Below are 13,223 nucleotides of genomic sequence, written 5' to 3' on the forward strand. Positions count from 1 at the left end.
ACCAAAGGCGCACCGAATGCTCTTCCCTTACCACCAAAGGTGGTTCCTATTTTTTCTACTTGGATTTTTTACGTGCTTTCGAACTACTAGGTTGGCAGAAGCTGGGACAAGTAACAGGAGTTCACCCCGTTACACAGCACTAGGGATTTGAACCGCTGAACTGCCGAACTTTCGATCGACAAGCTCAGCGTCTTAGCCACTGAGCCACCGCATCACTTATTCAATACAATACAATACAGTAATAAATTGTATTGCGGGTTGGGGTGCAGTCCTTCTCACGGACTTGGGTTAGCAATGATGGTTGACTGCCTGCATAAAGAATGCCAACAATTGAATGTCCCGTCAGGTTTGGTACGTCATGCAACTAGCAATGTCCTTGCAATTCAATTTGCTTTCCAGACCTGGGTACTCCAATACTTCAACCTACAACAAGTTGACTTGGTTGGAAGAACAGGGAGAGGGCAGCGTGCCAGGCAAGTAACTCAATCCAATCAGCGGTGTGGTTAGAGGGGATGAGTTCACCGGTGGTATTCAGCCGGTTCGGAGCGGTTCAGGCAAACCGGTAGTGGAAATCACAGGTGGGCCTGCCCACCCACCCCGGCTCTATGCTGTCCTATTTTCTCCTGGTGATGGCCACATAATCCTAGTCCCGGAGTCTGCAACCATAAACCTCAAAGAGCCATTTGGACTCATTTCCCACAGAAAAGAAAACACCGGGAGCCACAAAACCCTTCCTGTGCCTGACTATTTCTTGAGCGCCACAAAACTAGCATATGTAGTTGAATTAAACTTTCTCTTTTCTTCTGTAACTTTTCTTTTCTTGGATTTATCCATGGTTGGCCTACTGGGGGTTGAAAAGCTCAATAAATTGTGTGCCGGTGGGTGTCGCAGATTGGCGGTTGTGAGTGATACTTGGAGTGACAGGGAACGGCAGCAGAGGGGTGAAAGAGCCACATGCGGCTCCAGAGCTGACCCCTGTCCTAGTCTAAAAGAAGAACCCCCAGCACTCAATTCAGCATTGATTCTGAACCATAACCACATTCCTTATGGTGTTAATGGTGAATTATTCTTCCCTAAAATTGCCATTTAGTATTTGAGACTGGAGCCACTGAGACTTCCATTCGGTCAGTGAATCCATTATGACTTACTAGTACATTTACAAACTGAAGTCTGGGATGACATACATAACAAACCAACAACTAGCACTGATGAGTCCCAGTCATAAAAGCCCAGAAGTTCTTCTGCTTTTTCTGAGTTCTATTCTTTCTAATACAGTACATACAGTACTTGGGAGCTTCCTGATTTGGCTCCACTAGCTTTAAGGTATACCTGTTTCCACCACACAGCTGTCTTCCCAATATGAAGTTATTTGCAATCCCTGAACCAAAATACACCCAGAAAATCCACAATTTACCTTTCCCACCTACCTCTACCAGCATGGACTTCATTGAAGGGGGAAGGGTGAAAAGGATTTATTTGTACCTTTCATTCCAAACTTTGATCGCCGTCCATATTTGTTGATCATAATAAATAGGACCACCAGGAGGACACAGGCAAACGCCGCGAGACCCACTGCGATAGAGACCTATAAAAAGAATATCCTGGATGTTAGAGGATCATTGAATTCTCAAAATCACTTGCATTCAAATGCATACGTTTGTCTTAATAGATGTAATTTATTATTTTTGCATGGGAATTCTGCAAGTAATCAAATCATTAAAATAATTAAACTGTCTTCATGTCAAATAAGGTAAAAACAACATAAATATTATAAGTTTCTCTTATATATTAAAATGAAGGGGAAGTGTGTGTGTGTGTATGTATGTGTACACACATACACACACGCATATATATCAAATTTATATTTCATTGATAATCAGGTATCTCGATAGAAAAACACTTATATATAAAGTGTTTTTCTATCGAGACACCTTGTCTACCCCAGCATGTGGGAGGGAGCATACTGCTTCCCTTTTGCCTTTCAGCTCCAATCCAGGAGCTCTCAAGCAGTCACATTCATGACAAACCATTTTATACCAAATATAAATTTTATATGTATGTATGTATGTATGTATTACAAACTATTCTAAAAATACAAGTTCCACGTATATTAGTAAAGAAAGAAGCAGACATCCTGCGAGCTCCGAAACTTTAAATTTTAAAATAATTAAAATTTTTATTTAACTAAGCTTTCGTCAGCCATCTGCTGACATCGTCAGAGTATTAAACTACCATTACATATATAACCCTAGTGGGCTCCTGGGGGTTTGGCAGGGTTTGGGAGAACCCCCAAATGCCACCCCTAGCTGGCCATGCCCACCCCGCCCCTCCCCTCCCAGGAGTCTCCACGCGGCCCATTCATCATTCTAGGTAAGTGCAGGGGCTGCACAGAGGGTCTGGGAGGGCATAAATGGGCCTACCTACAGTTCTGGAAGTCTGGAAATAGGTCTGTTTCCGGCTTCCGGAGGACCTCCAGACTTTGGGGGAAGCTGTTTTTGCCCTCCTGGAGGTTCAAAAAAAGCCTCAGGAGCCTGGGGAGGGTGGAAAACACACATACCCTGCCGTGGTGCAGGCGGCCAACTAGACCATGCCCACCATGGCCACACCCACCCAACAACGGGGTAGCGAACCCATTGCTAAAGGATCTGAAGCCCACAACACACACACACACACACACACACATTCACATACATCAGTGGTGGGTTGTCCCCAATTCAGACTGGTTCTATAGAACCAGTAGTAAAACCAGCGGGAGGCTCTGCCCACCGACCCCAACGTCATCAGAACGCTTCTGCAGAAAAGCGTGCATGGCCCTGTTGCGAACCAGTAGTAAAGGTAAGTAGAACCCACCCCTGATATACATATACATATACATATACATATACATATACATATACATATGCATATACACACATATACACATACACATATACATGCATGTATGATTCAGAGAGAAAGAAAGAGATAAACTCAAGAAATACATAACAGAAAAATAAACCTTCAAGGAGCAAGGAAAAGGATAAAGCTATAGCAGAACATGGAATATCCATTCAACTTTTTTCCCCATCAAATTAATAACAGATCCTTCAGAATTAAATATTAGGTAGGTTGGGCACACTGTTCAATTCCTGGAAATTTTTAAATTAAATTTATTATCGCTCTAGAATTCAACTGGTTTGAGTTGAATACCTTCCAATATTTGAGCTTAATTACTATTGTGCCCTTTGCTGTTGGATCAAGTCATTTTGTTTTGATCATCGACCAATATAATACTCAAAAATACAATTACAGCCATCCCACCATAATAATTATCAAAAGTATACAAAAAAGGACTAAAATTTAGATCAACCATACGAATTAATTTTTTAATATCATTATTTAGGTGTTTATTTAGTTATTTATTTCCTTTTAAGTTTTGCTCTAAGAGACTCACAGTGTAACAGTCTTAAAACTAAGATGCTAAGTTTTACGTTTGAAAGAGAAAAGTGAATATAGTGGAGATTTATATAATCTGGGCAGAAGTATAGATTCCTAACTGAGGTTAAATTTTAAAAGCTAACATGAATTATAAAATGACTATGTCATCAAGATCTACAGATAATAATCTATGTGTAATATTAATATTGCAAGTATATGAATTATAATAGTATGGTATAAAAATGGAATAGTACGTAAATGAATTATTATTATATTGATTTAAAAGGCTGTACCATTACCAACTGTGATTGCTGACTTTCTGCAGAGTTAAGAGGTCTGGAACAATTTTGTTATAATATGCAAATAAAAGCATGCTACAGCTGGCATTTACTCCAAAAATATTAAACTGTTAGGATCAGATACTAAAGGCTGGCACTTGCCCCTTAAAAAGCCGTTCCCTGTGTGATTTGAATGACCTCAATCCTGTTGGTTTTTCACAGAAGATCTGGATGTATTCTCATGCATGGAGTTCAGACTGTTAGTTGGAGCATATGAAGTTGCTAACTAGTGGCAGACCAGTTTGGTGTGTATGTGTGTAGTGTGTATATATAGTCCCAGAGTTACTATGTGTCAGGGTAATGATGATTTAAAGCTAACCAGCCAATGTAAGGCTAATGCAACTGTAAAGCTGATGAAATGTAAGGCTGATGCAATGAGAATGAATCAGCACTGGTATAGCCTCTTTAAGACTCTGATGGGGTCCACACAAGTCTTCTACCCCTTTAAAAGGTGTTTATAACTTTCAGCCAGGAGAGGGCGTATTCTCTCTCCTTGTGTCCGGTATTGATTGCTGAGCTCTCTCCGTGTAGAGTTAAGAAGAAGTTTAATTGCTAGTGAGGTATTTGCAACCACATATACCATTTCTGTATATGTCTTGTTTATAAACCACTGTTAAACGTCTAAGTCTCTGTGTGCTGTGTTTTGCTCCTGGGTTGTCTCCTAATAGTAGTCTGCAAAACGCTGCAAATGCTCTGACACTATGGTTAGATGAGCAATCATATAGAATGAATGAATGAATGAATGAATGAATGAATGAATGAATGAGATCCTCTTTTAAAATATTATTTGCATGAAAGATGCTTGTGTAGAGAAATGGAGGGTGCCAATGCCCCTATACCAATAATCATACCTCAGATATAAAGTCCAACAGATTTTTTTTTAAAAAAAATAATGTTTTTTAGTGCCTTCAAGTGACCTGGTGACAGTCTCAACTTGTCTCTGAAGTTTTCTTGGCAATGTTTTTTGGAAGTAGTTTGCCATTGCCTTCTTTCTAGGGCTGAGAGTGAGTGACTGGCTCAAAGTCACACAGATGGTTTGTGCCTAAGGCAGAACTAGAACTCATTCTCCCAGTTTCTAGCCTGATACCTTAATTACCACGCCAGATGGGTTCTTCTCATCTATAACCTTCTCTCAGGTTATATATGCTTGTTTATGTCCACACAGAATTAAGTCCCATTGCAGTACAGAACTTATCCTGATGTAATTATGTTCAGGAGTGCAACTACAGCCAAGTTGTAGTATCACCCTTATAAGATCTAAAACCAGTTAGGCCTAAACAAATCCCAAACTAGCTAAATAATTCTTTTACACTGATAAAAAAGTATTTATTTACCAAAAACTACCACATTATATTGATACAATAAATACTGAGGGGGAAACTAAAATAAATACATTTATGTGGAAATGTAGTTTTCTTAATGCTCAAGAGAGGCCATTTGGTTGGGACCAATAGTGGTCAAAGTTGTGGAGCTAATCTGAAACCTAGCATCAATCATTGCTGGGAACCAATTTCCATTTCCATTTATACACCTTGGTGAACTTTCCTTCTGCATCAAAACAAGCCAAAGAGAATGGAGAAGCTGAAGGCCATTTAAATCAAAACATTCTATATTTAAACCAGCAGCCCTCAAAATGCCAAAGGGCTTATGATACTTTACAGAATAATCAATTCAGCTAGCAGACATTTTAAGGCACCAAAACACCACAGTCATAAATGGGAAGTACTGGTAGGAAAATATAATCAGCATTACAATCAGTGTACCAGTTAAAGAAGGGCCTTTTATGATAGTTTTATACAAAAAGGCAGTTATATTAAAAGCACCTGAACATCTTGACATCTTAAAGAGTCACCTTTATAAAACAGATTTTATGAACTGGAATTGGATTCATCGGATGGAGGAGATTCCTGTCGTACAAGTTGTTTGTGCCTTACTGAAGTTATTTGCTTTTAATAACCACAACCAGTCCTTCCTCTGTTGTTGCAATCTTGTTTGCGTTGGACGGTAATTCCTGATATAAGAAGGGTTTTGTGTAAGAGTGCCATTAGATTCATCTGTGAATCGTTAGGAGAGACATGACTTTAATCACTTAAGGGCATTTCACACATTCCAGATTTTGTAAGGGCGAGTTTGCTAACAGCTACAAATGAAGCAATGTGTAAATGAGATCAAGTCATTTTGACCAAGAGGTCCGTCATGTTGGCACACTCAGCAGAGACACGAGATTTTGCTGCGGCCCCCATCAAAGTGGGAGGCCCAGGCCTTCTTGCCACCTAATGAGAAAAATGACCCACGGACAACATTCAAAGGCCAACAGCCGAAGAAGTTGTGAATCACTGAAAAAGTTTTGGAAAGGGTAAAAAGATAGCAACAGGATCCATAAATAAGACAGGAGAGAAACAAAAGAGAAGAGAATGAAAATGAGTTTTGCTGGAGGCAGCTCTCATACTTTCTGGTAAACATATTGACAGATAATTTATCCTTCATTTTTGGGTGCACAGAAAGATTTCTCTTAAAAGATCTACCTTCCCGTATTGGGAAAATATTCTTCCTGCTCTGTGCTTTTGACTGCAAACCCTACTTCTTTTCAAAACGAAATACACATTGCATAAAATAGAGGTGTTTTTTTTTTTTTTCCGCTTGCAGGCTGTTGTCTTCTCCAGTCTGGAATAATCCTCATATTTTATACATGTTGTGCTTTATCAGATCTGCCTAGTATTTTTTTTTTCCTTTCGCTTTGTTTTCTACAAGCGGGAAAGTTGGGGAGCCAAAACAGGCCAGGGGGAAGGAGAACTTTGCACGATGGTTGTCCTTAAGGAAACACAACCTGCATGCAATGCACATGAGCACCACAGCAAAAACAAGATATGACATCTTTCTCTGCCCTGGGATTGTGTTTGCTCATTCAACTATTTTTCCGCCCCAGCATCTCTCCTCTCTCCAAAGTGGTGATACCCCAAGGAATTCTTGAACATCGGTTTTTGCTGTGTTTTATCAAACGGCCCTAAGAATGGGAAAGCATGCTTATTACAAATCAGATATGGAGGAATCTTCCTGGGAATTAGTACATTATGTTCAACAAGCTGAATGCACACAAATATTCAGTGGTTAGATTCATATACTACCGGTACCCTAAACTAAAATAAGCTTTGGAAGGTTGCAACTCGGTGATAGTCTTCCAAAGTAATCAAGCCATCATCTAAGACACCGTATGATCTACATCAGGGCTGTCAAACGAGTGTCATCACCGTGCCATCACATGATGTATCGCGACTTTTTCCCCTTTGCTAAACCAGGTGTGGGCATGATGCATCCGGCCTGCGGGCTGTGAGTTTGATAATCCTGGTCTACATGTTTAGGGCAGTGGTGGGTTTCCAAAACTTTTACTACTGGTTCTGTGGGTGTGGCTTGGTGGGCATGGCATTGTGGGCGTGGCAGGGGAAGGATACTGTAAAATCTCCATTCCCACCCCACTCCAGGGGAAGGATACTGCAAAATCTCCATCCCCTCCCCACTCCAGGGGAAGGATGCTGCAAAATCCCCATTACCTCCTGATCAGCTGGGACTCGGGAGGCAGAGAATAGATAGGGGGCGGGGCCAGTCAGAGGTGGTATTTACCAGTTCTCCAAACTACTCAAAATTTCCACTACCGGTTCTCCAGAACTGGTCCGAACCTGCTGAAACCCATCTCTGGTTCAGAGATAGATGATGATGTGGATTCCGCAACCATATTCAGATTTAGCATAGAAACACCAGTTTTTCCACCTATTTTTCTTCACATATAATTCTATTGCATGACCCATCTGCATCCACAGCAAACAACATTCACAACCAGATATGCTCCGTAACAATGAGGCAAAAACAAAGTCTTCTAAAATTTCCTAGGTACAAATTCTAAAGAGGAGTGGTCCAAAGGAGACTGATAGGATGATATTTGTTTGATTCTACAATCATACAAATGACTTTGTTCTACCCAGAAACACCATTCTAGGACAACTTACAATATGTACCTTATTTCCCCAAAAATAAGCCCTCCCCAAAAATATTTAAATACATGCGCAGCCGTTCCCCGCCATTTCCTCTGGTTAGGGTTAGGGAGACAGAGCTGGAAATCAGGTAAGAATGGCAAGAGGATCCCTGTCTCGCTCCATGCGCCCCCAAATAATAAGACCTTCCCGAAAATAAGGCCAAGCGCTTATTTCAGGGTTCAAAAAAATATAAGACAGGGTCTTATTTTCGGGAAAACATGGTAGTAAACCAGGACCCTAGCAAGGATTGTGGATGATATGAATGGGTTAGTTGGGCTTTGACTTACCATCTCAAGGGAACACAGTAATTGTGGTTCATACAATATTTCTGGGTAGACAAGGTGCTAAGCTGCGTTTCCCACAGAAACCCACGAAGTATAAACCAGTGGTTAAGATAAACTTATTTCCCATTGTCAAGTCACAAGCATCTTACCCCAAATGTGTCTTCCTCTGGCTTATGTGTCACTGTGATGAGAGGGGAGGGACTTGGACTGTACTCATCTGAAACCAAAGGAACAAAAGAAGAAAAAAGTTCATTTCACAGTTCAGAGAAACACGTACATACAGGGTGAATATTTTATTTCACAAGTGTATGTATATATGATTCACTCTTAGAAAAATCCCTGTTCCTTCCTTCCTATACCTACCCCATTGTGGTAGTACCAGGGTGAAATCCAGCAGGTTCTAACAGGTTCTGGAGAACCAGTAGCAGAAATTTTGAGTAGTTTAGAGAACCGGCAAATAGCACCTCTGGTTGGCCCCAGAGTGGGGTGGGAATGGAGATTTTGCAGTATCCTTCCCCTGGAGTGGGGAGGGAATGGGGATTTTGCAGTATCCTTCCCCTGCCACACCCACCAAGCCACGCCCACAGAACTGGTAGGGAAAAATTTTGGATTTCACCCCAGGGTAGTACCCCAATATTGTCTTATAAAGTTATTTCCTTCCCACATCCAGTTGAAGCATCCTGTATTTTTGGATAGACTTTGATTCTTCTTATGTTTTTCCCATTTTTCCCCCCCTGCTCACTACTCCAAGTTGTATTAATGACTATTTTACTCAGGAAGCTTTTTAAAACAGTCTCTTTATTTCCAGGTTGATGCTGTTATTTGGACATTCCTACCTCTCTGCTGTCACTTTTATCTCAATTAATTGTTCTGCTGATGTTCCTAAATTAGCAATCTCTGTTAACCGTTGGTGAAAAAAAACACAGGGGACTATAATTCAACATCATTTCAGAGTAACACCCTAAAATAGGCATCCAAATGCTGACAAACAATTTAAAAAAAACAAAAAACTGAAGGGATGCAGAGTTAGACTTGGAAGGACATGACCAAGTTGAGCTTGTCTTGGCTGGTATACTAGCTTGGGTCATTTAGATCCCAACTCTTGAACCTCCATGTTTCATAAAAATTCTAAATTTCAGTTGTCGGTCCCTGGGAAAAGGTTTTTCTCTCTCTCTCCTGTATCGCAGAAAATCCCAATCTTTATTTGCATGAAAGAAGAAAGGAAGCCATCTCTCTTTTCCCACCCCTTATTTTTAAAAAAAAATCAGTAACCTTAATCTGATGACAATTTACACTTGTTTGTCAAAAGGTACATATTCACTTTTCAGGGGCTGTCATGTTTTCTTCTGAAATGATATACAGTAGCTAATCTGTGAAACAGATCAGCAAAATATCACAGTATGGAGTGTTCCTAGTCAGGTGAACGGGTGGCTGTGCCTTTTTCTCAATATTCTGATCCCTTCGTTCATCTAGCTTTCCCTTTCATGATCCATGAGAAAATGTACAATCTTCACAAGGCTTTTTATGAATTCTCCCCTCAGTGCCCACATTTCTTTCATTTTTACTTCCATTAAATCCCAGGAAAGGCTCATACTGTTTTAGCTATAAGGTAAAGGTTCCCCTTGCACATATGTGCTAGTCGTTTCCGACTCTAGGGGACGATACTCATCTCCGTTTCAAAGCCGAAGAGCCAGTGCTGTCCGAAGGCGTCTCCGTGGTCATGTGACCGGCACGACTAAATGCCAAAGGTGCACGGAATGCTGTTACCTTCCCACCAAAGGTGGTCCCTATTTTTCTACTTGCGTTTTTTTTTATGTGCTTTTGAACTGCTACGTTGGCAGAAGCTTCAGTGTCTTAGCCACTAAGCCACTGCATCCCTTTTTAGCTATATAAGCACTCATAACTTAAGTTAGGAGTTTTCCCTTAGCAAATTAGAAAATACTAATGATCTGCAGAAAAATTCAATTGGATGAAAGGAAATGTGCTTTAAATCCTTTTTTTCCCCCAAAGCAATACAGAATCTCACTGAAATTCTTAAGAGTGAAGTGTCACTGAAATTCTTAAAAGTGAAGTGTGGCACTCTTGCTTTTTTTTAGTGATGAAGTGTTTTTAATGGTTCAACCTCTATGAATTCCAAATATTTGTTTTCTCATCTTCGTGCCCTCCAATTCATTTAGACTTTATTATGTGAGTTGGTTTAACACCTTGAATCAGATTCAAGATTAAGGCTATTATTCCATCAGGCTGAAATTAAAAAAGTTATCCATATGAGCAGAATCAAATTTTTAAATTAAAATGTCACCCCCACATGCTATGGTTTGGTTAGTTCTGGCTTTGCCTTAATTCAGCCATTACGGTTAGTTTACAACTTATTATGCAATGCAGAACCAACACATCATGATTTGTTCAACAAGCTGCAGGTAAGCAAAGCAACTCCAGCCCGAGTTGTGTGAAGGCACACAATGCATGCATAGGGTTGTGTCACTTCATTCCGCTTCACTCCAAATCGAATTCATTCCCCAATGCAAGTCAAATCACTCTTGGAAGGGATGCAACACCAGAGTCCCAAAAGTTAGCGATGAACAATCATTTATCTTTGATCTACAATATGTTAACTCTGGATTGTCTATCAAAACATTGTTAAGGGTATAAAGGTAGCAAGTTTGGCTAAAACTAATTATAGCTAACATGTGAGTTGTATGAATCAAGATCACATGAAGTGTTAATACCACTTTATAATGCCTTGGTAAGGCCACACTTGGAATAATGCATCCAGTTTTGGTCGTCACAATGTAAAAAAGATGTAGAGACTCTAGAAAGAGTGCAGAGAAGAACAGCAAAGATGATTAGGGGACTGGAGGCTAAAACATATGAAGAACGGTTGTAGGAACTGGGTATGTCTAGTTTAATGTAAAGAAGGACTAGGGGAGACAGGATAGCAGTCTTCCAATATCTCAGGGGTTGCCACAAAGAAGAGGGAGACAAGCTATTCTCCAAAGCACCTGAGGGCAGGACAAGAAGCAATGGGTGGAAACTAATCAAGGAGAGAAGCAACTTAGAACTAAGGAGAAATTTCCTGATAGTTAGAACAATTAATAAGTGGAACAACTTGCCTCCAGAAGTTGTGAATGCTCCAACACTGGAAGTTTTGAAGAAGATGTTGGATAACCATTTGTCTGAAGTGGTGTAGGGTTTCCTGCCTAAGCATGGGGTTTGACTAGAAGACCTCCAAGGTCCCTTCCAACTCTGTTATTCTATTTCTATTCTAACATACAACATTAGTATAGGTCTGATTATCAAGTTAAAAGAAGCAGTTATTTCAATCCGGTCCGGACCTCTCAATGCTTTGATTGGACACCCTAAAAGCTCTGTGTATTGAAGCACTTTGCCAAGGGAGGTGTCCACACAACTCACATGTTAGCTATATTTAGTTTTAGCCAAACATGCTACCTTTATACCCTTAACAATGTTTTGATAAGCAATCTAGAGCCACTGAGAAACGGGTGACATATAACGTTCATAAAATTATTATGCTCAGGTTTTTCCTGATTTCTCCCAGGGATGACACCCTGCCCTTTGAAACCTGCCTAAAGTTTGTTCTTACTGTTCTAATAAAACAAAAATCCTTGGTGAAAGGTCTGAGTGATACAGAGGAATTTGTAGTCTGATCAAACAGGCAAGGAAAAACTTACATGTGACAAAGATATCTGGAATGCCTGTAAAAAACAAAAAAGAGGTAAAGACAAAGGGGGGAGAGAGAGAGAAATAAAATGGTTATCACCATCATTGGAGAACAATTGTGATGCTATCAGTAAACAGTAAGCCACTGATTGAATTCTCTGATTTAAAATGTCCACGTATGTTTTGAAATGGGGTATATGAAGGCATATGAAGGAGGGTTTTTTTGGGAGGGGGCAGTGGTGGGATTCAGCTAGTTCTCACCACTTCGGGAGAACCAGTTGTTAACTTTCTGAGCAGTTTGGCAAACTGGTTGTTGGAAGAAATCATTAGGGCAGAGAACCGGTTGTTAAATTACTTGAATCCCACCACTGGGAGGGAGGGGAGTAATTTACAGAGGACATTATTAACAACATTCCTCTATATATATTTTTTCTGTTTTAGAAGGCTGACTGCTTTAAATCAGATTTTTTTTAAAAAAAAATAATGGGAGTTAAAGGGCCCAATTTAGCTATCAATTCTTGGTATTTAATAATCAGGCAGTCTTTCCCCATTACAGGGCGGTGAACTAAAATCGTATTGAAATTATATTAGCTGTGCTAAAATCTACTATATGCAAGAGTCATCCCCTTTAATTACCATGTTGGCAATACAGTCCTCTTTTCAGAAGTGGTATGTAAGTAGCTACTTATTCAAAGTATTCTGTGCTCGTTTAGATTGCAGAGTGGAATTTGGGATAGGTATTTGGTCTTCCAAACCAGAAATGTATTCAAATCTCTGCTCATCCACAGAACTTAATATAAAGAGTGTCCAACCTTGGCAACTTTAAGACCTATGGACTTTAACTCCCAGAATTCCCCAGCCAATATGGGGAAATGGTTTCAAAACGACACTTGCTATTCGTATGAACTGGACCTTAGCCAGAAGATTATCTGCCTAGAAATTCCAAATGCATTTTTCTCTCTCCTTTAACAACTTCTTCAAGCATAAGATTTAATGGGCTCGGGGCTTCCGGTTTGGCTTCCGTCGCCGTTAGACGGTCTTTTGAGACCGCCAGCCCCTTCGCCCGTAAAGAGCCACCTTTACAGCTGAAAGGCGGCTCGAAAAACTCCGTTTCCTTAAGGAAATGTGAGATAGAGCCAGCGAGGGCAGGTAGAGCCCTCTGCGAAGTCCCCAGAGTTCTTTTTTTACTCTTGGGGAGGAAGCAGGATGAGTCTCCCTATTTTTGCTCGCCGCTGCTCCGGGCTTCGGGAGAACTCTGCGTTCCGCAGAGCCAGGCGATGGGACCAATCCAACTAACGAAAACTAACAGATCGTCTGAACAAGCAGGATGAAATCCGGATCTGGGACTCTAAATTGCAAGTATTTCTAACAACCCTAAGACTGATTTTAAAAGTGAAGAAAGAGTGAAAGGGGGAAAAAAGAAAGTTTAAAATGGCAACTGGCTGAGGCTTGAGAAGAAAGCTGAAAACGAAAGT

General features: G+C 40.4%; 1 protein-coding gene across 2 annotated transcripts in view; it reads right to left on the bottom strand.

The window, feature by feature from the left end:
* The window catches only part of NTRK3 (neurotrophic receptor tyrosine kinase 3), a 460,742-nt gene that overhangs the window by 243,739 nt on the left and 203,780 nt on the right, over positions 1 to 13,223 (bottom strand). The window contains exons 9-11 of one of the 2 annotated variants that reach the window (XM_070953879.1): positions 11,760 to 11,783; positions 8,217 to 8,284; positions 1,483 to 1,585 (exon numbers count right to left, since the gene is read on the bottom strand). In XM_070953879.1, coding sequence (XP_070809980.1) covers positions 1,483 to 1,585; positions 8,217 to 8,284; positions 11,760 to 11,783 — 195 coding nt within the window. The remainder of the gene's footprint in view (positions 1 to 1,482; positions 1,586 to 8,216; positions 8,285 to 11,759; positions 11,784 to 13,223) is intronic. The other variant, XM_070953880.1, reaches the window with a different exon arrangement.

Source organism: Pituophis catenifer, unplaced genomic scaffold, assembly GCF_029215685.1.
Source record: "Pituophis catenifer annectens isolate HBS135680 unplaced genomic scaffold, rPitCat1.0.hap2 SCAF_14, whole genome shotgun sequence".
Lineage (NCBI taxonomy): Eukaryota > Metazoa > Chordata > Lepidosauria > Squamata > Colubridae > Pituophis > Pituophis catenifer.